The following is a 25497-nucleotide window of genomic DNA, read 5'->3' on the forward strand; positions in this document are numbered from 1 at the left end:
TAAGAGTTCACCAACTATTTTTGACCTTTTCCCGTAACGAAGTTCAAGATTTCGCACGTTCTTGAAAATATGCGAAATTGCAAATTGGCCAAATCCTTCAATACATTAAATTAGAACTCATTATCTGTAGACTTCAAAATGTTTAATGATTGAAATTATACGAATGTAAAAATTAAGAAATAATAATTTATTAATTTGCTCATCACTATAACTTAATTGCACAAATAAATTCCTAAAAATAATTATTTCCAGTTAACAACTCAGCCAGTCACTCAAAGACTCCTCTTAACAATCCGGGACAACATACTTATTATTTGAACACTCATTTATAGATCAACTATTTCAGAAACTGCAGCCATATATGAAACCAATTTTTTTAAATAAAAAAAAAAACAGAGGATCCGAGAGATAAAATGATTCCTGGATTTTTGCAGATCCGATCTAGTTTAGATAAGAAAGGTCTGAAATAGCACAGTTACAAAAAATGAATGGAGGGCATGGAAATGTGTGATTGGCGGAACACGAATTTCAAAGAGAATCCCTCAGACTCAGAAGTCAGAACGGCCATCATAAATAAAATAAAGATGATGCATCAGCATAAAGTCATCACCGAGAAGAGACACTCACTGTGTTTCAAACAACCAGCGCCTACAGTTCCCACCATTATTACCATTTGGCATCTCCATGGACGAACAAAATTAAAACACCCTCGAGCTCACTGCTCCAAAACGTGCCTCTCTGATCACATCACTGTGTGTAGGACCATTCTAAAGCGACCCATCTTACTCTCAAATACAGATGATCTGTCATCCAAAATCATATTACCCATGGTCCCAGAATCTAAAATCCCATAAAGTACTCGCTTAAAGCCATCTAATTGTAGCTATTTCCCAACCTTTACCCATGTCTCTCCCACACTTTACTCTGTCCGTGCGTTTATTTAACACAAGGGACTATAATTAAATTTCGACAGGTTCCTTTTCCCCTGCTTTTGTGTAGGTTCCTAGCCAAAGCCCAAACAACTTTCTTGTGATAAGGCTGGCAACTGGCAAGAGCATCATGCAGTGTAACCCAGAAAAAAACATAAAAGGAGAGGTAAAAAAGATACCCTTTGGATATACATCAAATCAAATATTTCAAATGTTAAGGCTAACTCTTGCTGCTATCTTCCTGAGGTTTTTCTGCGTAGAAACATTGTGAAAGAATTTGTATGCAACTGTGTGTATCACAAGAAAAACTGACGATCCTAATCTCAATTGTGGATTTAATTTGACTCGTTTGTGAATGCAAATAGTTATGAATGAATACAGAATTCAGAGGGAACTACAGCTTCTCACTGACTCCTCTAAGAACTGATGCGTTGGCCGAACCATCTCCTTCACCTTCTTTCCATTTTTATAAATTTTGAAAGTTGGGACAGTCCTTACGCCCTCGGCTCTTGCTATAGCTAAACACTCCTCCACATCAACCTTCAACAGAATTTCAAAGCGGAGAAAATCAGGCATTTGGTGGCGTCATGTCAGAAAAGTGTACTGAAGTCACCAACTTTTTCGTACCTTGATAAATTTAACAGATGGGTATCTAACGCACAGCATATTTATGAATGGGGATATTTCTTCGCATAGTTCATCCGAGGCCTCTTTGAAATGAACCACTGAAACGCCTGAAAGTTAATTTATTTTCATTAAAACAAAAGATGAAGAAGCAAAAGAAACACTGATGAATGAACCCTGTAGAGACCATAATGAAGACGCTGAAATTACCAGCAGAAGCAACGGCAGCTTTAAATTCATCCATTGAAGAGACAGCTCCCACTTCAACTTCAAGCTTTCCTGCATAGTCCTCTCCACGAGATTTTATTAAAGCTAGTTGAGCCTTACGAAGGGATTCAACAACTTCATTGTCTCCAGGGAGTACTTGTTTTAAGGTCTCATAATCTTTGGCAACTTCAGCCCATCTTTCAAGCTGTAAATTACAAATCAAAATAAGAACAAACACAAAACAAGAATTTTAAGAGCTTAAAGAGAAGCAACGAAGACACCCACTTTTGCATTTGATGCAGCTCTGCGAAAGAGGGCCTTGGTGTAATTGGGTAGAATGTTGAGAGCTTGGTTACAATCCTCAACAGATTTTTCCCATAGTCCAAGTTTAGACCAACAAACAGCTCTATTACAATACAGAACATAGTTGCAGCTGTCATATTTGAGGCCTTCCCCATAAGCAGAACAAGCTTCAGAAAATTTGCCGGAGCTAAAAAGATCATTGCCCTTTGAGCGAGATCTTGCTACCGTTTTCACAGTATTTAGAACCCTCTCAACTTCTGCGTTACTGTAATCTAACAGTCTAGCCTTTTCAGCAGCTGCTACCGCATTCTCAAACCTGAAACAACCGGCTATCTATTTATGTACTCCAAAGGATGAAGGTCATGTACGGTTTTGCATCGAAAATTATGATGTTTAACTTGTTACCTTCCCACGGCCATCTGAACCTCAGCATGTACAAAGTGCACATAGGCTTCACCGATCATACCAAAGAACTTGGTTTGAGAACAGGATAAAGGACAACCTTCCAACTTGGGAATGTTTGAGAGAGTAAACTCAGCATCCTCCAGTTGATGGAGTTTTAAATAAGCTTCCGCTTTACAAGCAACAAGCTGTAAGTATCATTATATCAGGTTAGGGAATGAAAATTAAGTCCACTGCAAGCAAGTTGAGATTTTAGGCTAAAGAATCTACCTCAGGTGAGAAATCTGCTCCAACTGCAATGGCTGCGCTTGATTCCCCAAGTGCAATCTTCCAATCGCCAATCTTTCTTCCCTCTGCACATTGGTTAATGTGTTTCTCCAATAACCTCAGCTTCTGCAGTTCAGATTGATCCACATGTTGCCCAGGTAGATAGAGGTGGCGCTTGGCATGTTCCAAACGTCCAAAGCTGTATATTGACCAAATTAATAGTGTTAAATGAGCCAACACAAAGTTTATGCCTCTAAAACTAATGAACAATCATGAGCAAGCCTAAATTATTTGCAGGTGCCTCCAGCTGCTTATGAGATGCAGGAAAGGAAAATGAGCTATCAGTTGAATATCCATGCCTCTTAGTGTAATTGAAAGAAAGAAGAAAAACAAAATACAATCCCGACATTTTCCTCGATCAAACTGCAATCTCATATGTGTGAATATAAGGTTTAAAACAGCATCCAAGGTATACTCAAAATTTCACAGTGAAGTGCATCGACTTCATTTGACAGCTATCATTGCCGATAATAAGATCAACCATTCAAAAACAAAGTCAAAGATGGAGAAGCAAAGCGAGACATACCATCAAGGAGATTAACCAAAGCAAATCCAAATAGAAAGAAATCCCGTTAATCAAAACAAGCCAGATTCATTGCATCTCACAGTTCCACACTCAGAGAGAAAGACAGGACATTTACCGCAGGCAAAGAGAAGCTAGCCTCTGATGCGCCCGGGCATAGGTAGGTTCCAACTTTACAGCCTCTTCGCACTCCTTCGCTGCCTCGGCCAGTCTCCCCAACGCCGTCAGCGCTGCCGCCCGGTTACTCCGGTAGGCTGCATTATTCGGCGATATCGAAATAGCACCATCGTACAATGACAATGCCTCCACAAAATGACCGCTTCTGTATAACTCATTCCCAGTCTTCTTCATCTCCTCCGGATCAGAATCACTCATTGCTCGTCTGACAACCCCCGAGGAATTCCCAGCCCCATTGTCGTCCACGACGTGCCCGGAATTGCCCAATTTCATGCCACCACGCATTATATTACCATGGCCATAGTTAGCTGTTCCAGAACCCAACACATCAGTTCTATTGGAAGCTCGTGACACCATACCCGATTTGAGGATCTTCCCCGAGGGACAAATATTACCAGTAGGGAGTAAATTGGTCCCTGACGTTGCACTGTTTGAGCAACTACTGCTCCCCGGACTGCTATGACTTCCGCCGGAGTAGATTAATGGGGCTCCAGCCGAAACCGATCTCCGATGACCCGGCTTGGAATTGCTAGTTGCTGAAGCGGATCGGAGGCTCTCTGAGGCATTCGGGCTGGTATCGAAATAGCCAGTAAGCTCGCCGGAATGGTGGTTCGGTTTTCCGTCCAGTCTTCTGGGCAACTTGGGAGCGTTGCTTCTTCCTGTGACTGAGCCGGAGGAGCTCGAGCTCGAGCTCGAAGTGGCGGCAGCTCCACTGCCGCTGCCAGCATTACCTGCGCCACGGATTTTCAATGGCGAAATGAACGAACCCAGATCGAGTTCTTTGAAATCGGGCTTGTTCTCTTCACAACTCATTGAATCACGGAATCGAGTCGTAAGAGAGTCATAGCCCAGTTCTTGCACAGACTTCCCAGATTGCGACATTCTCTCGGTCTTCTAATTCCGTGATTTTCTCCCCTCCGAGAGATTGAAACCCAAAATCCAGATATCACTCACCAAACACCAGCCACGGTTATAATATCACGCAAATCTCAGTGAATCCTATGTTCATGAGGCACCTAGAGCATCCTTGCACACAAGACACAGAAGCAGAGCAGGAGTTGTGAGGAAGACATGAGATGAGAGGGATTGAAGGATAGAGAAGAAAAGAATGTGAAAGATGAAAGGAAGCGTAAATGGCAGAGAGAGAGAGAGAGAGAGAGAGAGAGAGAGAGCACAAAGTAGTTTTCTTTAAGCTCTCGCTTCGTTAAACCTCTCTGCAGCTTCACGGATATTACTCGCTTCCTCTCTTTCTCTCTCTTTTTAAACACGACGATGAATGACCCATCCACCATTACTGCAATCATATTCTCTCTCTACTTGCCCCATGTTTTCGGTATATGTAATTTTTATGTTTTGACACGCATCCTCAATTTCTCATCTTTCTCGTATTCGAGTGACAAATAGTTGAAGTACCCTTTAGAATATCTTCCTCGGGTCTTTTCTTGGTGAGTTACTTGATTTAAAAAAAGAAAACATCCTTCACGTTGTGAGGTGTGAATTAATTTCATTTTATAGTGATCCAATTTTTTACTGCATTTACTTATCGAACATGCATTTATCAAGCTAAATGCGTATGTATGATGTCCATAAATAGTTGAAGTAAAGTTCTAAATTTATACATGATTATGATTCATAATAACATCATAAACATATTATACTCTCTCCCCTCCAAATTATAAAATATTTTTGGAATAGATCCTAACATTTTAAATATATTGAAATTTTATTAAATAAAATTATTATAACATTATCCTTTTTCTTTATATATTTAATTTCCATCCCTCTCTTTTTTCAATATATGTTTTTGGAATAGATCCTAACATTTTAAATATAATGAAATTTTATTAAATAAAATTATTATAACATTATCCTTTTTCTTTATATATTTAATTTCCATCCCTTTTTTTAATATATTAAAGTAAAGATGTTTTTAAAAGTTTATATTTATATTTTAATAAAATAAAATTGTTAAATATATTTATTGATATGTGAGATTTTATCAAGAGAACTTTTTATAATTTTATAGTAAAAAAAGTATTAATTTTAGGCTCACATTTATTTTTTTACTACGTACTGTATTAAGATAATTAACTTTAATCTTTGCGCATTGTATGGAGGATGTTTATTTTAAATGATTGGTTCTCTATTAATGTTTTGACCTGAGACTCAAATCCACTCGGGCAATGGGACCAATGCAACTATTACTTGTTGAAAAAACTGTTTAATTCAACCATTTAACCCATTTTAATAATTAATTTGGATTAGTTTGTTTTAACGTGAGCAGGTTTTGAAACTTTAAAAAAAATTCAAAATTTGAAACGGTTAAATCATTTTGACCCATATTTTTTTATTTTTACTCTTATTTTACTGATAAATTTTTATTCAATTTAAAAATATTAATATCAACATACTTTTGAGTTATTGTAATGAAATATTGAGTGTATGTTTTGTTTATTGCCATTATATGAATAAAAGTGTAAAAGAAAACTTGATCATTTTAAAAGAACAAATAGGGTAAATAAAAATATATACACATAAAAATGAGAAAATTAAAATTTAATATATCATGACTGGAAATCTCAAACTTTAATGATAGTGTTAATATTTATATTGTTCCATTTATATATACACATAATTATAGGAAAAATAATAATAAAATTTTGTCGAATTATATAAATGACAATTTGGTCCATCAAAATATTATAATTTTATTGAAGTTTTCAAGGACTTTTGTGTCAACAAATTTTAAAGTAAAAATACTTTACCCTTATTAATAAGTTGTGATTTCTTATTTAATTTTTATAATTTTTTAAATAAAAGTTATTATTCATTATTGTGATTGAAATTTGTTATTTGAAAAACTTATTTTTTAATAACAAAAATTATATTTGAAGAATTGTGATTTATTATTCAATTATTATGTTTCACAAAATAAAAATTGTTATTCCTTAAAAAAATAATGATTGAGGCTTGTTATTTTAAGAATTTATTATTTAATAACAAAAATTATATTTGACTATATATAATTTTTTATAAAACTCTTACGATTCACAAAATAAAAGTTATTATTTCTCAACTAAAAATTGTGATTAAGGCTTATTATTTTCAATAAGGGTAAAATGATTCATTTTACTTAAAAATTTATTAATATAAAGTTTTTAAAAACTTTAGTAAAATTATGACATTTTAAAGAACTAGATTACCATTTATTTAATTTGAAAATATTTTATTATAACTTTCTTATAAATCTTATTTTTTAATTTAATTATTATGTTACTAATTTGATCACTGATCTAACAGGTTAAATCATACAAATCGTGACCCACTAACATTTTCAGTTCATCATTCAGTGCCGTTTTTAAAATATTGTTCTCTACTTAATTTATTCACTTTCTCATAATTTTAAATAAATTACTTATAAGGTAAGACATTAAGAAAGATTTGAATTAAAGGTAAACGAGGAATGCTTAAAGCTTCGAAAAAGAAAAGTGACTTTTTAATGAGAAAAGTTTGTTAGTTTAATGTCACATTGCGTTTATATATAACTGTGTGAGATGATCAGTGCCAGTATCCAAATATCTAATTTTGCTAAGTAAAATTAGGAAGAAAACAACCTGTGTGGCAAAGCTCTAAAATATGTGATTATCCTTAAATGAGGACCAGGAAATGAACTTGAGTTGTGAATAAAACATCTGTAATAATTTACAGCATCAAACTTTTCAACGAAACATGCAGACATTATACATGAATATGGCTGAATTGTGAACTCTCTAAGACAAAAATCTTGCTCTGAGACGTAAACACTCATAAAAAATGGGGAAAATGTATTAAGTTCATTCATTTTGATAGTTATCATTGTCCATTAGTCTAAGCTGAAGTATTCGCAATTTTTGTATTCTTGAATTTCTAAATATGCTCATTAAGCTTAATCATTGCTTAATGAAAGATAATATGTGAACATTTTTAGATAGACTTGATGCATCATATCATCCATGATTTATTCAATAAAATTACACTACTTAATCAAAATAAAATCTCATGTGTAGTTATTTTAATGAATTTGTTTTTATAGTAAAATACCTATTTAATTTATTGCATCTTCCTTTTTATATTATCATTAATGTCAAAATAATATTATTTAAATGTCATATTTTTATTAGATGAATCATATATGATGTGGTGTGTTGAATCTGTTTAAAAATTTCTCATATAATATGAGGTGATATGGAACAAAAATGCATATAACATCTAAATAGAAGAACATGTACTAAAGAAGAAACAATACGGGAAGGGGAGAGCGATGTGCGTATCATGAAGCGGCCACTTGTTTAGATTCAAAATAACATGAATCTAACAACAATTAAGCCTAAAAAAAGGTCGATTCCGTTAATACGATTTGTCTCTTCTAATTAATCTAGACATTGTCTTGATTTTGTTAACGAGAAGGATTCAACATACCAGACATTAATCGATTGAAGAGAGATTCAGCAACCAATTAAAAGAAAGGTTAATTTTTTTTTTGGTTAGGATCATTAATTTCTTCAAATGAAACGAACAAATATAAAATTATAGTGATTCTTTTAAATGCCTTTCTGTATATTTTGTAATGTCCAAGTTATTCACATAACACAAGAAGCTCTGGAAGAAATAACTGACGAATTTATAGGAAATCCTATAATGTCCTTCACTCATTCCCCTTAATCTCGTTTTATAGTTTGTACTACTACGACACACATTCGAGGAGAATGTAGAATCGAGCAAATCAACTACCAATTACGTTTTGACAAATTAAGATTAGGACTTTTCTAATCTCTTCAAGTCTTCGCTCAACACAGACGTGGCAAGATATAACCAGCAATGATGCCCTTTCTTCAGCTTTGAAATGTAACGTTAGATCTGATGGACCAGGATCAATGTTCGACCGGCCACTTGCGATGAAACGATAGTTTCACTCATCACTCTCGCCTAAAACTAAAAATATATCATCTATCATTCTCTTCTCATGGTTTTTCAGTTCGGCTTGTCTCCGTTGCTATGCTTTTTATTGAATTCTTCATGTCGGATTTAATGCTAAAAATTGATATGAAACATGTTCATAAAATATATACTATGCTTAAATCATTTTTTTTATTACAAAATGACAAAAGTAAACTTGGAATAGAATTACCTTATCCGTCTGACCAATATAGACCACAACATTTTATTAGAGGTTTATATCAAAGGTTAAACTCATTCTCTCTATTGTGAGCTTCCCTAGCAAGCCAATCTGTTAGTCTAATCACCTCCTTTAGTAATACATAATTTCTACATTACAGTTAAATCATTTCAATGTAATATTAAAAAACCCGCATCATAATTTATTAAAAGTTAAAATATTTTTAAGAAAAAAATAGAAAATTGTGATTGTACTATTTCGCAGTTAGTTTGCAGAAAGTGGTCCGAAATTTTAGATAGAAATATTGAATGAGATAAAAAATATATTGAAAAAAAGTTGTAAAAATTGGAGGGAGTGAAAATGTGAAATATTGTCGGTCAAAAAGAAATATAAAAGAAGAAAAAGAGGAGGAGAATGGAGTTAATGATGGGGGTGACGTGGAGTTACCAAAGTCACCTTTCTTTCGCCAAAGATATTTACTCTACCCCGCTTCACTCATGGCCATATCATTCCGTACGCCTGCCCTTTCGTTGCGCCTCCCTCCCCGCCATCATTGCTCCTTTCGTTCCCTTAAAAAAAACAAAAAATTGTTTTCATCCATGTATTTTTTTTTATTATTATAATTTACTTATTAAGTTTATTTAAAATTTTAATAATTTAAAATATTAATTTTTATGTTTTAAAAATTAAAATTATAAGAATTAAAATATTTTATAATTTTTATTTTTAAAATTTGTGTAAAAATTTAAAGAATTTAATAATTTAAAATATCAGTCCTGAGTTTTAACATAAATTTATTTTTCATAATTTTATTTTTTAAAATATAAGATACAATTTTAAAATTATAAAAAATAAGTTACAAGAGTTAAAATTTAAGAATTTAGCTATAATTGAATAAAAACTATAAGAATTAAGTTGTAGTGAGTTAAAATTTGCAGATTGAATTATACATAAATTAAAATTATAATATTTAATAATTAATTTTTTAAAAAATATATATGTAACCTTCCTTCTTCTTTTTCTTTTTTTCGAAACAATACTAAATATTAAATATTAATGTTACTCACTCTCTCATCATTCGATCTCCACTTCTGTGGTGGTTGATGAAAGAAATAAGAAGGTGAAATATAAAATATAGCTAAAACATTTGCTTGTCCTGCATTTTCTCTAAAAACATCATAGTCTATATGGAACCACACCATCTGGCATCATCCATAGCATCCTCGTATGGGTGATCATCTCTGCAGCCTTGCAAAATATACAATAAGGTTCATCGCAGAAGCACAATTTGGTACTTCTTGTTTTCTTAATCATTTTGTTATTCATTTCCATTCTTTCTACAGAAGGAGTATATATTAATTCTAATATGTTCAATTAAAACCAAGAAAAATTTTAAGATTCATTAAATTCATTTTATTTTTAATTTTATTAACCATACATATTTTAATGACATATTTTATCTCATCGACATATAATAAGGAATAAAAAATGTGATAAATATTTTAATAATATGATTTATAAATATCATAAGGGGTGCTACAACATTTTTATCTCTAGCAACACTTTGATTTGCAATAATTCTAAAAGCATTGCCTATTGTATGAATAAATAACAATTTTTGTGTGTTGTTATTGATTCTCATTTTAAACAATAATTATTTGATAACAACTGAATACTATGCTCTAATGTTGAATAAAATTCTAAACTAGGCAACATAAAAACTGTTACCTATAAAATTTCTTTTATTGCATCATTTACAAATTGTCTCTTAATTACTTTAATAGGCAACAAAAAATGAATATTACCTTTAAATGTTCACTTTCGCAATAATTAAGAATTGTTGCCTATTGTTTATCAATATAAAAAAAATTCACTTTCATTTCTTATTCAATTTTAACATATTTTTTATTACTTTATTTATTATTTAATTAATTTAATATTTTATTTATTAAAGTAATTTAAAAGTTACTGTAAAAATTATCTTTGTATATAATATTTTGTAATTGATAACATAACAGTAATGTTAGAAGAGTAGTTAAAAGTTACACTCTTATCAAAGAAGTTCAAGGTTTGAATTTTAGGTAGGAGAAGAAATATTAAATTTTGTTTATTTTAAATTTATGCAACAATTTTAATTATTGCCTATTTTTATATAAAGATAACAATTTGAAACTATTGTAATAGGTTAATGTAAATTTTTTTGCCTATTGTCATGCTCTGAAGCAATATTTTGCTAAGTTGCTAAGTGTTATTCAAAATTTAAAAAAATATTGACTTAAACAATAGATAGCGTTGGATTGTGTAACGGTTGAAAAATAATGTCTGAAGTTAAAAGCAACCGTTTTTATAGTTTGTTATAAAGTAAAAATGTTGTAGTGGGGTATTAATGTGAAAGGAAAAAAATCTAATTATGGAGGGAGCCATGACAATATGTAGAGGATAACTGGGGCATGATAATAAAATTAAAAAGAAGTGGGATGCCAGGAAAAGATTACTCTGTTTCTATTTATTAAAAAATTATCACATTTTATTTATTTTTTTATACAAGAAAAATTATATATTTCAATAAGTATTTATTACACATATCTAAATCATCCCTCATAATTTATATTGATGAGAAATAATTAATACATGATTATGTTTATTAAATATGATATTTTAATTTATTTTTTTATTTTCAAATATGATTATTATAATTAATTATTTTTTTAAATTATATGATATAGTTTTTTTATATATAAAAATGAAAGGAATACCTGAGTGTTAGAAATTTATTGGCTGGGATTTTTGAATATGGCATAGACCTTATGGATGAGCGAATGAATGTGAGGAATAACAGTCCTTCGTCTCTCTATCAATTTTGTTTGGCACCCCCACCATTCTTTGCATTTAACAGCCAGCCGCCTTCCCAGCTTCTACTTTCTTTATTTGTTTATCTTTCCTTCCTAGTATTTAAAGCTCAACTATTAATTGGTTTCATATACTGTAGAATAAAACTTAATATTTTTTCACCAAAAAAACAATTCTTAACAGGGTGTGATTTCGAGACATAATTATAATCGTTTACTTATTATATTTATTATATTAGTTTTATTTATAAATTATTTTTAACATGTTTTGTCACGCTAGTAAGAATATTAGAACTTAATAATTTTATTAAAAATGTAATAATTTTTTACTTTATTCTTATTAAATATACATATTTTAATAATTTAATAACATACTTTCCTCTGTCAATATCTAATAAAGATAAAGAGAAAAATTTATAATGAAAATTTAACAATATAACTTATTAATATGATAAAAAAAAATTATCTTTTTGTTTCATAAATAAAACTGGAGGTGACATTCCACATAATAGATATGTTTAATTCTTAACTATATTTGCACCAAAATATTATAAAATCCAACGTGTAAATTTAAATATAAAATTCCAGTAAACCTAATTTTACAAGCTATCAATGAGCTTGATGGACGAGGGCGCATGTGGTTTTAGACCATCAAGGCGTCATCAAAATCTTATTCATAACGTATATAATTATTATGAGTTTTTTTTCGGTTAACTACTAATGTCATCAATCTTAATTATATCTTTATATTAAATATTAACATTCACATACTACTCATATGTATGAGATAAAGCGGGAGTACGTACTTTGTTAACAACAATTATCATCTCTCTTGGTCGAATTAATTTTACTTGATTTATTAGAATTATTATTATATTACAAAATTTTAATATATAATTTTTATAGCATTACAAAATTAGAAAAACTGATATGAAAATAGATGCATGTGACAAAAATGGGCTGGAAGGAGTCATTGCTCATTAGACACGGTAGGCTTGATATGAAAATGAAACTTGCTGCAAATGCGACGGACGTGGGGGGCGCGACAGCGATTAGTTTGAGAACGAGGGCAAGGACGTCAATTTAGGGAGCTTGAGTTGGATTGACTCGGACATGACGGAGTTTCGTAGGCCATGCATGCACGATTCCTTGCCTAAACTGCGTAACTGAATGAAGTGTAAAAATCCAAAGCATAATAATTGGCCACCATATGCCATATCATACGCACCCTACCATACTATGCTCAATAAATTCACTTGGTAATTATGCAATTCTTGGAAAATATTGTCGAGCGCCATTTACACGTCCTTGTTATTGCCGCACCAATCATAGGCCTACTCTAGGAAACGCACTGGCAGTGGTAATTAATGAGCTTGAGCTTGTGGTTAGTGAACTGAACTCCTTCGGCACACTTGGAGAAAAGTCCCCCAGTCAAATCTAATTCAAAACAATTTACTTTTAATTTGTCTTAACACCTTCGAAGCATATAGATCCGTTATAATATTAATTTTAATTGAGAAAATAAAAAAGGGAAAGAAAGAGTGGGAAGAGGAAGGCATGTGGAGGAGTGGCGTGCCAGCTCACGACTCACCCTTCTTTGTTATTCATACAAAACTTGCTTATCAATGACCCCTTCCTTTTTGTCCCCCAACTTCAAATTATCAAAATAAAAATATTTTTAATTCTTTTTTATTTAAATGTGAACTTCAAATTAAACTTATAATTTTGAATATAATATACAAAGGGACGGCATGCATGATTTAGTGTTGACCGGAATAACGGCCCCCGCCATCCATTGTTCCCCCTCTTCCGCCGTTTGCGTCATCTCTGCAACTCCTAAACCACCTCCACTGCATTCCATCGTCATACTTTTATTATTATTTTTTTTAAAGAATACTTTCTCTATCTCTCTTATGTAATCGTCAACATACTAACATATTTAACCATCAAGATGCATGATTATTTGGAAAAACTACAAATAAAGACTTCCGAACATCACAAATAACCAATTAAAACTGAAAATTAATTGAATTAAAAATTTAGCTAAGGGAATTATGAAATCATTTTATTTGAGTTGGACAAGGTTTTCACCCTCAGATTTATAGGAGTAACTGACCAACTTAAAATTTGCTAACGTTGAAGTAGAAGTGGGTTAGTCTGTGTTATCTTTATTTCTATGTTTTGGTCTTCTTATTTCTTTATGATTCTCCAGACACAATGGTGTCCTCCTTGGCTCCTTGTACTGGGGAGGGAAAAATGGATACTCGAATTGTTCATGCAAATGCATCGGAAGTTTGGTTGATTGTCTAATTGGGCCTCAATGTTTAGACCCAAATAGTTGCTATTCCCTGATTGACCACCATTGTAATGTCTTCATGTTTACCCATCCAAAAACTCGGACAATTCTAATGACCCAAGAAATGGACAAATCTCGTACAGCACTGATCACAGAACCCGCATCGTCTGCTTCCCCAAACCAAGTTATCTGAGGCCAAATTCTAGGATTTCTGAGCAAAATTATTGGTATCTGTTAGGAGGCTTCCCTTATGGATAAATGTTACAAGTGTTGCTCTTTCCAATATGCCCTCTTCCCTTGTTGGGTCATGCATGTTCTTTGCAGGATGCTCCTCCTTCTATCATCACATGATCTCTCTGTGCGCTTTGGGGTACAGATTCTGTGTTTCCTCAAAAGATAATCTCTTCTGTCAATCTTCTCTTCAAGGATTTGGTTATATTTTGGAAAAAGGTGGTTCATTAAAATTTTCGAATTACAAGTAATGATTGTCTGAATTCTTGTGAATCTGAATGTTAAGTGATAGTTCCACAACTCAGTATGTAAATATGTTTTATCCATGATTGATATGCGCGTGTTTGTATGTGTGGTGAATACATGTATGTAGATGTATTTCATTGAATTATAGTTGATAAGTACGCCAAATGATGCATAGATACACAACACCTCTAAGAGCAATAATTGAGAGTTGAGACTTGTGGCTTGTTCGGTAAAGATGTTGCTTACGTGGAAAACCAATTCTCAATTCACTATCAAACATGACCTTAAACTTAAAGAGAGCGATATAAGTTTGAAATCAAGCCAGACTTTTGTTTGAACAACAATAGTTAAGGTTCTGAAACTTTTTATAAATCTCATTCTAATTAAAAATATAGACAATCTCAATGATTGAAAATCTGAAATTTTAGCTACTATTTCCCAAATCAATTATAGAAATTACTCCCCCCTTTTTCCTTGTAAAAATCAGAGCGTATATAATGCAAGCAAATGGAGAAAAAATGAAATAGGTTTACCAAACTAATAATAATAATAATAAGTACCGTTCTTGTCAATTGTCATGTATTTAATTAGTCATTTTTAAACTTCAGTGGTATCAACTTCTGCCATGATGCCGTCCCCAGGATCATATCCTCAAGTTGGGATTGTGATCAACAAAAGCTTTCTATAAATTAATTTGGATTCAGTGACTTCACATTTTACAATGAAAAACTGAAGATATAGTTATGCCATAGACATATAATTCATATACTTTATTGTATTATAATATATAATTACATCACAGATATACAGCACTGCTTAGTGTAAGAATTGAATGTGTGTGTATTTGTCATAGACATTACTATTTTTTTAATGTACTATAATTGATAAGTGCGTTCAAATGGTGCATGGATAGACAACACCATTCATTGAGAGTAGAAATCGAAATTTGAAATCAAGCAGTAGGGTAAGAAGCTTGCATTGCTATGCCACAAAGGCCTTCCTTAGCATTCACATTTCTTTGCATCCTGATGTATCCTTCTTCACCCCACTCTGTACCCCATGAGTTTTTCACTAGCCAATACTCAGTGTCATCGGTGACACCATAACCAACAGCAGTAACACCATGATCCAGCTCAGTGCCACAAGAACCTGTGAAAATGCCACTTGAGTAAAATTGAAAATCAGATCCACTTGCATCTATGGCCACTGAAACCGGTTGGTTCGCCACGGCTTTTTGTATTGCCTGCTCATTATTGGCAGGAACATCCTCATACCCCTTAATTGTAGCCGCATGATTGGCTTCACCATTGGCATTGCAGGTTCCATCAACACCCTTATAAGGGTAGTTGGCCTCTGAGTTTAGACCATGGTTTTGCATGATAAATTTGAAGGCATCATCCATTAGACCTCCCTCACAACCTTGGTCCACACCCTTTGTGTCGCAATCAACTAGCTCTTGCTCTGATAAAGAGATCAGTTTGCCCGTGCTCAACTTGGTGATTCCTTCTGTCGCTGCCACAGCAGAAAATGCCCAACAACATCCTACAATGTGTAAAAGCAAAACAAAGTTAGATGGAACTTTAATCTTTTAAGGAATTATGATATGGTACTTACCACAATCCCCTTGATTCTTGATGGGTGTCACTGCACCTTGGTTTCTCCAATCCACAGAGGAAGGCACATCAGTCGCATTTTCATACTTGAAAGAGGGTGTCCTTTTGATTGAGGAGCACATATGACCCTTGAATCTATTCCTAGAAACAGTGAATTCTTCATTGGTGAGATCTGCAAACCGATTGATTCCTAGTTTGTAAGGTTTGGTTCCAGCATTGTTGAAGCCTTCAATGTACTCCACATTTTGCTTGAATATGTTCAAACGCTTCTCCTTCTCCTGAGAGTCTCTATACACTTTGCCATGGCGAGCCATCCATTGTTCATGCCTCTCCTGCATTGAGGCCTCTTGGAGAGTGCGAGATGTGGCTTGAAGTGCCAACATTCCCAGCAAAAGAAAAGCCAATGAAAGGTGCTGAGATTGAATTCTGAAAGCCATGTTACTGTGAACTGCTTCAAAAGGCTCTTTGCTCTTGATGACTGACGTTGTGATGGACTCCTTTGTTCTTGAGGTATATATATATCAAAATTTATGATGACCCATAAACCGATCATGTTCTGAAATTTCATCACTAAAGAATTTTTTAAGAAATAACCTTTCTCTTCGAAGCACCTGAAAAAATGTTATGACTGAGATAGCAGGGTAAAGTGTCAAAATGGAGGTCTTTGAGAAATCTCTTTTGAAATATAAAAAGCAAGATGATTTAAAATAATTCCCAGCATAACTAAACCAAAAGGGAATTCGTGGCTTAACACTTATAGCTAAGGGCCAAGATTAACTTCAAGCCATTCTACGGAGACTGATAGTAAAGAAAATAGTAGATACAGAACATGGTATTCGGAAATGTACACGTTACGTATGGAAGACTAAATTACGTGCACCAGATATTCGTATTGTTAGATGTTTCTCTTGTCCTTGTGCTCTTGTATGGAACGGAAAGTCGTCCTCTAACTACGTTATTATAAAAGTAAAGAACTTGAATGGTTGCTATCAGGTTACTTGAAACACATCGATCATCTTTCGCAATCCGTGTTGTGCGTGACTATATTGAGATCTGCACTTAATTTGGTTATCATATTCAAACTGCTTAATTCATACATATATATATATATATGGCCATTTTTAAATTGTTGGTAATTAATTTTGAAATCTGCACTATAAGAAAATAGATTTTGGTAGGCTTGTTTTTTTTTTTAAATAATAGTGCCTTTGAAGCCCTATCATTGATATTGCTACTAATGGTGGCACTTATTATTATTATTTTTTGGGTGAGATTATTTTTGTTCTTCTTCTTCAAGCTAGGAGTTTCTATCAGCTGAAGTGTTTCTTAAAATTGGATAATAATAATTACCTTACATCTTCTATACATTAGTAAAAGAACCCAAATTACTTTTTGTAAGTATGGAACATATATAGCTATGTTGGCCGAAAAAACAAAAAAGAAATATAGCTTCCAATTATCTTCATCACGTAGAAAATTACTTCCATGAACTGGGTACAGTTTGTCAATGTTATTTTGAAATCTACCGGATATCTTTTCCTCATTTGATAAGAAAAACACATCTCGAGGACACAATCGCTTTGAAAGATTAATTGTTATCACCTAAAAAGAAGTTGATACAAGGAACGAATGAGAAACAAAATTGCTTGTTGTATAATTTCTTTTGTTATTATGCCAAATGAGGGATTGCATTTTCATTATCATTGCGTTATTTTGATTTGTGATTAGAGAAAAAGAAAAATGTGTTTTTATCTTGAACGAGTTTGAAATATTAATAAGCTGTTTTATATGAAATGAATTGTAACTTTAAAGTCTACTCACAAGTTAAATACATCATATATTTACAAATAAAAGTTGATAGATATAGTGAACTAAAGATTTAAGGTGTTTGGAATATATGTTTTTGTGATGGATGGGATAAGAGACAATGATTAAAAAGTATTTTATTAAAATTAAAAATGTAAAAAAATTGCAGAAAAACAAATGAATAAAATATGCTAAAGAATATCAGAAGAATAAAAAAAAATATGAAATCTAAGAATAACTGTACTATTTATAATTAATAATACATCTCTTTATAAATTTTTATTTGGTATTGACATTGATTTAATATTTATTTTTTTCCTTTAGAGAAGGCAAAAATGGTCAATAATTATTTTAGTTTTAGGCTTCTAGACAACATCCTTGTTGTAAAACGAATATATTGGTTCTTATAGTTCCTTTTTTTTCCACCGTCAGTTTTAGTAGTTCAATTTACGTACTAATAGAGATAAGAGATTGATTTTTCATTTACGTAAGAGGTATATCAATATATTGAGCACTAAATTTGAAGACCAATTGACCTTTTGTTTTTCATAGAAGCTACATACGCTTTATACGTTCTCGTCTTAATCACAGCATTTTTTCATGTACGTTAAGAGAAACCTGCTGTGTGTTTTGTGTTATACATTATAAGATGCACGCTTGCAACATTATTGTGCTCTATGTGTGTGTGTATCTCTCAAGCAAGCAAAGTAGAAGCATCAAATTAAACACCGTGTATTGTATTTCAACTAGCATTGCAATTGATCATGTCCATGACTTAAAGAAATCAACTCTGCTGCATGACGTTGATTTTGATCTTCATGTTGGGATTGTGGACAAATCAAGCCACATCTCGCAGTCTGCAAGATGCTTCAATGTATGAGAGGTACAAGCAATGAATGGCTGAATATGGTAAAGTGAACAAGGACTCCAATGAGAAGGAGATGCGTTACAAGATATTCAAGCAGAATGTAGAAAGAATCGAAGCCTTTAACAATGTAGGGAATCAACCTTACAAGCTTGGGATCAATCAATTTGCAGATCTCACAAATGAAGAGTTCAAAGCATCCAGAAACAGATTCAAGAGCCACGTGTACTCCTCAACCACCAAAACTACAACATTTCAGTATGACAACGTGACTATGGTTCCACCCTTTCCGAATTGGAGGCCGGAAGGAGCTGTAACTCCCATCGAGGACCAAGGATTTTGTGGTAAATCCTTAATAACTGTTTGAATTTCACTTCATACAACTCCTACTACTCCAACAGTTCTATTTCTTGACCGACTTTGTTTTATATTTGAACTCTAGGATGTTGCTGGGCTTTTTCTGCAGTAGCAGCAATGGAAGGAATTACCAAGCTGAGTACAGGAAAGTTGATATCTTTATCAGAACAAGAACTAGTTGATTGTGACACAAAAGGTGTGGACCAAGGTTGTGAAGGATGTCTAATGGACGATGCATTCAAGTTCATCATAAAAAACCATGGCCTCACAGCAGAAGACAACTACCCCTATATCGGTACTAACACAAAAGAAGAAGCCAACCATGCAGCTAGCATTAAAGGTTATGAGGATATGCCTGAAAATAGTGAGGAGGCACTACTCAAAGCTATGGCCAATCAACCAATTTCTGTAGCTATTGATGCTGGTGGTCTGGCATTTCAATTTTATACAAGTGGTGTCTTCACTGGAGCATGTGATACCAACTTGGATCATGGTGTCACTATTGTAGGTTATCGAGTGAGTGATGATGGGCTCAAATATTGGTTGGTGAAAAATTCATGGGGCAAACAATGGGGTAAACAAGGCTACATAAAGATGCAGAGGGGTGTGGCTACTAAGGAAGGCTTTTGTGGTATGGCTATGGAAGCTTCTTATCCCATTGAATAATACCCCCTCCGTTTCAAATTATAGGGTACTTTTTAAATAATTTATCTATTTTAAAATACAAGACACTTTGAGTATATTAAGATTTCATTAAATGTTTCAATTTCAATATTATCCTTTCTCTCTCTATAATTAATTTCCATCACTTTTTTTTTCATTATATTGAATTATGGGTATTTTGAAAAGTTTATATTTTTGTTTTGGAAAAATAAGGTTATTAAGTGTATTTAATGAAATTTATTGATATGCAAAATTTTGTCTAAAATTATTTTATAATTTGGGATGGAGGGAGTACATATTGTTAATCATGGATGCTTAAATTAAGGACAGACAAACAGACACACACACTTATTTCGGTTATTATACCCAGTGTGAATGATTATACATCAACTGGTGCAATGTATAATTGTCAAAAATTGTAAAAAAGAATTGAAGATCACTCATGGTTATGACTTATGAGTTGTGACGCTTATATTTGGATCAAGTTCCCTATTTCTCTGCGTTGAGCTTGTGAACTGATACTTTTAGTTTCATTCATTAAAAGATTTATTGGAAGGGTAAAATTAAGAATACATTGCTGGTTTGATGTTAATTGCAACATTATATTAACCACCTTACTGACACATTTTAAAATTCATTTTACATGGATTGGAACTTTAAGTGCATGTCCCTTTTTCTTGCCCGACATTTCATAATTGCAATGAAAAGAACAGCTCAGAGTAAAATTTTATCATATTTAGGCTACGGTCATGAACCTTAAAAGGCAATCTTCCTTTAGCCAACAATCTCTTCCGAAAACATAGTACATGGATTTTTCTAAGTTGGAGACATGCATGTACTGTATGTTTACTAATTGGCTAGAGAGAGCGCTAAAATGTTTAGTTGACAGAAAAGGATTGATAATGCTTTAATCTTGACAAGTGTATTTGTCAGTTACAAGACAGTGAGAAATTAATCTTGGCTGAGATATGGCCATTTCCAGTTTCTTCTTGTTGATGAATTGCCTTTCAAACTAGCCATTCAGAGAAGTGGAACACATCCGTGTTGAGACCTTTCTGCAATGACACTGGCGATAAGTAGAATAATTGGGATTACGAAATTAGCGTAGAAGCAATCATACATTCATCAAGAGTTCACTAATTAATTAAATAGTTAATTATTAATTAATAACAAAATTATCATTTCCAATCAATTCGCGCGCGCGTGTATTTTTCCGACCCATCAATTGGTATCCTGAGACTGTCAAAACTACAAATTAAAGCTTCTACCCATTAGAATTGCATAAAACAAATAGCACGAAATTATAAACAGTTAATCAAGATCCAATCGATTGAGCCTAGTATTAAAAATAAATTTATTTATTAAAAAATTAATAATTATAAATTAATACTAATAATGACAATTAATTTAAATTGATTCAATAACTAAGATATGAAAAAAATTCAGTGAACCTTTGACGTTGAAGAGATCGGCCCTCTTATCTCGCGCCTCACTTGTTAACACCTAAAAATACAAGAAGCCGCGAAAGTCTCAACTATTGTACTTTGCACGAGATTCCATAATATTTGCCACGGTTTATTAAGACAAAACTCAAGACAGAATAATAAGCATAAGCACCAATCCTCGTTACCAAAAACATAAGTCAAAAGTGACAATATATCCTCCACATCAGCACTAAACTAGAAGACAATACCACATGCAGGACAGCTACTCTTCTAAGCTCAATATCTCGTTACCGAAAGGTTTGGCCAGGGAAAAGCTGCAGGTGCTTGAAGTTCTAATTGCTGGACTGGCGCAGCTCGGGACGAACAAAGTCAGCATTTGGTGGCACGGAAATGTCTACTGTGGGTCTGAGTTCAGCACAGACCTCAATTGCTCCATGCACCGGGTCTGACAGGAAGTTGCTGATTAGGTCCTGGTTCACCGGTGTAGCATTGTCAACTGCAACCAAGGCTTGCTGGGTGAGGACGTAATCGAATCGTGGGGCCCATTTCCTCGAACCCAATCTTGCTGTGGTGGAGCAATTATCAACCATGAAAGAAACACCTCGAGCATGCATGAAAGGATTTAGAGAGTCAACAGCCTCAATGACACTCTCATTGATGATTTCTGAGTAGGAATGGCCTTTCTTCCTCAGGACCTCAATCTGAATTATGTAATCATAAATTAATACAGAAAGACAGCGGTTTCATATTGGACAGCAAAGATAGACAGGGGGAAAAAGAATTCTGAAGACAAAGATAACCACCTAAATGCTCCTCTCTCACGACTAAACACTTAAAAAAGTGCATTATCTGTCAGAAATAGTTGGATCACTTCCACATTTGAAATCGAAGTTAGACCAGTCAAAGTTAAAGGGAGGCACAGTATGTTCATCCCAAGACCCAACAGACTAGCAAGAAAAAATGACAACAACGCAATAGTTACAATGGTGAAGTACAAATACCTGGGCCATCATTAATGCCACAAAAACACCAGCAGTAAATGGATAGAGGGGGCCAAGATCACCTTCTGGCCTTGTAGATCGTACACGTTCACCAACCTTCCACATGCGGGTCTGATCAATTTTACCCATGGGGAAAGCAGGTAGACCCTCTTTCTCCTATAAAACCAAAGTAAAATTAAAATCAGCTTCCTGGATATCCAATAATCCACTAGAAAATGAATGTGCCCTTACATAAAACCGGCGTCCAGCCAAAACAACACTGCGAATTTCACTGCCACTGGCTACATCCTCATAGCATTCATACAAGATGTCCATGCAGGGATAGTATGAGGCACTGTAAGCTTTCTCGAATTCCCTTTTTCCATCTTCCGTTAAAGAGTCGTAAACAGTCAACATCCCCTGTCCATTAAAACAATGAAGAAAATGTCAGGGTCTGAGGCACCCCAAAGCATGAACATGCATAGTGGGATCATATAGAAACACATCCAACTCCAAAAGATAAGCATGAGAATACAACCTTAGTTGAGATGGTTTTCGATACAATTCCTGTTATGCACTCAACAGTGTTCTTGTAAGCAAGATCTTCACTCATTCCATGCTCAGTATATCTCCTGAACAAGCACTCCACAACCCCATGAACAGCACCCAATAAAATTCCTGAGAAAAAAAATAGTTAGGACTTGCATTTTTGGGGATAAGTAAATGCAAAAAGAATTCTTACCCCTCTCTCCAAAGATATCACTCTTGTATTCTTGCTCTAGTGTGGTGGCAAATGTGAAAGGAGAACCAAGGGCAACAGACCATCCTAAAGCAACATCAGTAGCTCTGCCATCAACATCCTGCATTCTTAGAGAGTTAACACTGGCAACAAAAAGCAAGTAACAACATAACTATGGGAGTGGGGTGGACCCACAAGGAGGGAAGAAGAATTCAAAAAAGTGAGATCACCTGGTGAACTGCAAAACTTGAATTAATTCCAGCACCATTTATCTCTTTGCCTTGGACGTAAAGTCTCCTAACTGATGGACCCATTCCCTTAGGACAGACAGCAATAACACTGATATTCTTTGGAAAATCAAGTCCCATTGACTGTAAATGCCCCAGAAGAAATCCATGAGACAGCCCAAGTATGCTGTTTGGCTTCATGTGGGAAAATACTTTTTCATAGTTATCCGCCTGCAAGATAAGTTTTTTAAAAAAAAAAATTATTGTCCAGGGTAGGGAGGCGAGACACAAAATATTAGGAATATTGCAAATTCCCCAGCAGTTTTATGACATATATTTGTCCACAAATCAACACGCTATAGTCCCAATGATATCTTTAGAGAAATTCAAATATTGTACAATCCTTGGCAAGAATATAAGAATATTGTTGAGAAAATGTTACACCACATCAACATGTTAAACCTGACAATATTTTAAAATCCAACGAAAAACTTTTGTGATTAGTATCCTGTTGAACTGCAAAATGTAAAAAGTCTTATGCGCAGAACCTACAACAAATGCTATCATATAGCATAGTTGAGAAGTTCAAATGTCATTCATGTATGATAAGCTTCAACTGGTTAGAAGATGCGTGGGTGTGAACAAAAGATAGAGGACAACAATAAACAACTTTAACAACAAAGTTATGTACATGAAATAACATTCAACAAAAGATCAATGTAAGCAATACAATAATGTTCCGAAAGCCTTCGAAGCATGATATTTGACTTCAACTTACACACCTGGGCGGCATCAGAAATCAACAGCAACACAAGATCGCTGCCAGAGACAGTTTCCCATATGTCACCTAGAGTCCCATTCTCCTCAGTAAAACCAGCTGCTCGAGCTTCAGCAAATGATCGGGAACCTTTCCGGAGCCCAATCTGTATTTGTAAAAAGGTAGAAGAAGTTGGATTTGAAAAGAGATCAGTCATCTACTAAATATAAATTGTTTCAAAAGCAAGCAAGATCAACAAAGATGACAACCAATGTAACAATACTGGTACATGATAATTAACCCAAAAGAAAAAAGAAAAAGAAAAAAATGAAATCCAGAATCACCTTGACTACAATATCAGACTTTGCTTCAGCAAGTGAATCCCGCAGATTCTGGGCCTGAGCAGGTCCCTGGTATTTGTAATGCAGAGTTAATAAACACATCAAAATCATGAACTGCGTGATTATACGGAAGATATCTTTTCAGCAACAGTTAAAAACGAAGAAGTCATAATGTCCTCAAGCATATGTATTAACTTATGCGTCTACATATATATTATCGTAGCATATTAATCTAGATGAAGCCTCCAGCAGTCACTCTGTTACTCTAACCTAGCTTTCCTTTCAAAAAGACAAGCAGCACACTTCACAATGCATCATTTGCACGCGGTGCAGCTCAGCAGTTAGACAATTGTCCATTGGCACGAGAGCTAACAACGTTAATGTGCTCTGCACATTTACAACCATAAATTGGCACGTTTGGTTGTCGTATATAACAGGACTTTGTTCCCTAGTTAGATTTCATTTTCTCAGCAATAAAATGACCAGGTGTATCTTTTCAATTCGACGACTTCGATCAGCTAACAAACATTACATAAAGCTGAGGGAGAAACAAATAATAATTTCAATTCAAAAGTGTGTTCATTCAATAACAGCACGAGAGTAATCACCTGCGATCCCCATCCGATGACACCGATCTGCTTAATGCCCTTAAAAGCATCTGGCAACAAATGGAACAAATCCCTCCCTCCTCTGACGATGTACTGCAATAATACAGAGCACCCAAAAAAATCAGCCAAATTGCACCAAATGCTGCATAAATCGGAAACGTAAAAAGGTTCCAATGCAGAAGGTAAAGAGATAAAACTGAAAAAACAGAGATTTGGAAGAACAGCAAAGAAAATAAAAAACATACCTCATCGTGTCCAGCAAGGTTAATCTTTTCCTTCTTGAAGACATCTGTCTTGAAATCAAGAGAAGCAGGGAGGTTTATGGTCGGAACCGAAACCATTTGAGCTCCGAGAGCGCCGAAACCGCTGAAATATCGTTTAACTCGGAGAGACTTCGAGTTAAGCTTGAAAGACGAAGGTAAGAATTTGAGATTGGAGGCAACCGAGCTTTTAACGACAGGAACGGTCTTGGAAGGAGTTGAGATAGGAGTTACGTATGAGCTTGTAGCCGCCATTAATGGTGTGGAAGAAGCTCGAGTCGGCAGCAATAAGCTAGGTTGTGAGAAAGGATTTTATACCTGCGCGCACAGGGCGTACGCTAACATGCACCGGGAATCCCATGACGCCTACCGTCCATTTTTTCTTGAAAACTACACATAAATCGCATTCAAAACAATTAATTGCTCTTAAATATATTGACAATCGAGCTTAGAATAAACTCTTAATATTAAAGCAATAGTGAATAGCCCATAGACGAAAAGGAAAAAAAAAAGGGTAATTATTTTAAAATTTTATTCAAAATAATTGATTATTCTCAAATTAATTGA

At 33.9% G+C, this 25497-nt stretch overlaps 3 protein-coding genes and 1 pseudogene across 6 annotated transcripts; 1 reads left to right on the plus strand and 3 right to left on the minus strand.

The window, feature by feature from the left end:
- Nucleotides 1-1089: 1089 nt before the first annotated feature.
- Nucleotides 1090-4791, minus strand: LOC129314918 (inactive TPR repeat-containing thioredoxin TTL3-like). Its single transcript, XM_054958397.1, has 7 exons — nucleotides 3434-4791; nucleotides 2736-2931; nucleotides 2469-2653; nucleotides 2046-2379; nucleotides 1764-1965; nucleotides 1557-1663; nucleotides 1090-1469 (listed from the first exon to the last, which is right to left on the minus strand). The coding sequence occupies exons 1-7, from the start codon at nucleotides 4372-4374 to the stop codon at nucleotides 1314-1316; spliced, it is 2121 nt and encodes a 706-aa protein (XP_054814372.1). The 5' UTR covers nucleotides 4375-4791; the 3' UTR covers nucleotides 1090-1313.
- A 10430-nt stretch (nucleotides 4792-15221) lies between these two features.
- LOC129316885 (senescence-specific cysteine protease SAG39-like) lies at nucleotides 15222-16319 on the minus strand. The gene is made up of 2 exons (XM_054961267.1): nucleotides 15884-16319; nucleotides 15222-15811 (listed from the first exon to the last, which is right to left on the minus strand). The coding sequence occupies exons 1-2, from the start codon at nucleotides 16317-16319 to the stop codon at nucleotides 15222-15224; spliced, it is 1026 nt and encodes a 341-aa protein (XP_054817242.1).
- A 2133-nt stretch (nucleotides 16320-18452) lies between these two features.
- On the plus strand, nucleotides 18453-19706 carry LOC129314908 (senescence-specific cysteine protease SAG39-like; annotated as a pseudogene).
- Nucleotides 19707-20284: 578 nt separating this feature from the next.
- On the minus strand, nucleotides 20285-25230 carry LOC129316058 (ketol-acid reductoisomerase, chloroplastic). 4 transcript variants are annotated; one of them, XR_008594661.1, is made up of 12 exons: nucleotides 24916-25230; nucleotides 24671-24763; nucleotides 24066-24131; nucleotides 23747-23887; nucleotides 22968-23195; nucleotides 22741-22858; nucleotides 22537-22676; nucleotides 22251-22418; nucleotides 22020-22175; nucleotides 21310-21719; nucleotides 21025-21076; nucleotides 20285-20628 (listed from the first exon to the last, which is right to left on the minus strand). XR_008594661.1 is itself a non-coding variant. In XM_054960306.1 (11 exons), the coding sequence occupies exons 1-10, from the start codon at nucleotides 25183-25185 to the stop codon at nucleotides 21351-21353; spliced, it is 1749 nt and encodes a 582-aa protein (XP_054816281.1). In that variant the 5' UTR covers nucleotides 25186-25230; the 3' UTR covers nucleotides 20285-20628; nucleotides 21310-21350. The 4 variants fall into 4 exon arrangements, 2 of the variants coding, with proteins under 2 accessions (XP_054816281.1, XP_054816280.1); XR_008594662.1 differs by having other exon boundaries at nucleotides 20285-20639; XM_054960306.1 differs by lacking the exon at nucleotides 21025-21076.
- Nucleotides 25231-25497: the final 267 nt, after the last annotated feature.

Source organism: Prosopis cineraria, unplaced genomic scaffold, assembly GCF_029017545.1.
Source record: "Prosopis cineraria cultivar Desert tree isolate PC_DT_omini unplaced genomic scaffold, ASM2901754v1 PC7, whole genome shotgun sequence".
NCBI classification, from domain to species: Eukaryota; Viridiplantae; Streptophyta; class Magnoliopsida; order Fabales; family Fabaceae; genus Prosopis; species Prosopis cineraria.

What these genes read in the sequence shown, in the direction of transcription:
- LOC129314918 (XM_054958397.1), bottom strand. Translation starts at nt 4,374, where the DNA reads ATGTCGCAATCTGGGAAGTCTGTGCAAGAACTGGGCTATGACTCTCTT. An exon ending in CTAGCTTCTCTTTGCCTGCG is followed by an intron (nt 2,932 to 3,433) that starts GTAAATGTCCTG and finishes GTCAATATACAG; the next exon opens with CTTTGGACGTTTGGAACATG. An exon ending in GAGCAGATTTCTCACCTGAG is followed by an intron (nt 2,654 to 2,735) that starts GTAGATTCTTTA and finishes TGATACTTACAG; the next exon opens with CTTGTTGCTTGTAAAGCGGA.
- LOC129316885 (XM_054961267.1), bottom strand. Translation starts at nt 16,319, where the DNA reads ATGGCTTTCAGAATTCAATCTCAGCACCTTTCATTGGCTTTTCTTTTG. An exon ending in CAAGAATCAAGGGGATTGTG is followed by an intron (nt 15,812 to 15,883) that starts GTAAGTACCATA and finishes TACACATTGTAG; the next exon opens with GATGTTGTTGGGCATTTTCT.
- LOC129316058 (XM_054960306.1), bottom strand. Translation starts at nt 25,185, where the DNA reads ATGGCGGCTACAAGCTCATACGTAACTCCTATCTCAACTCCTTCCAAG. An exon ending in CAAGTTTTGCAGTTCACCAG is followed by an intron (nt 22,859 to 22,967) that starts GTGATCTCACTT and finishes CTAAGAATGCAG; the next exon opens with GATGTTGATGGCAGAGCTAC. An exon ending in TGATATCTTTGGAGAGAGGG is followed by an intron (nt 22,677 to 22,740) that starts GTAAGAATTCTT and finishes TTTTTTTCTCAG; the next exon opens with GAATTTTATTGGGTGCTGTT.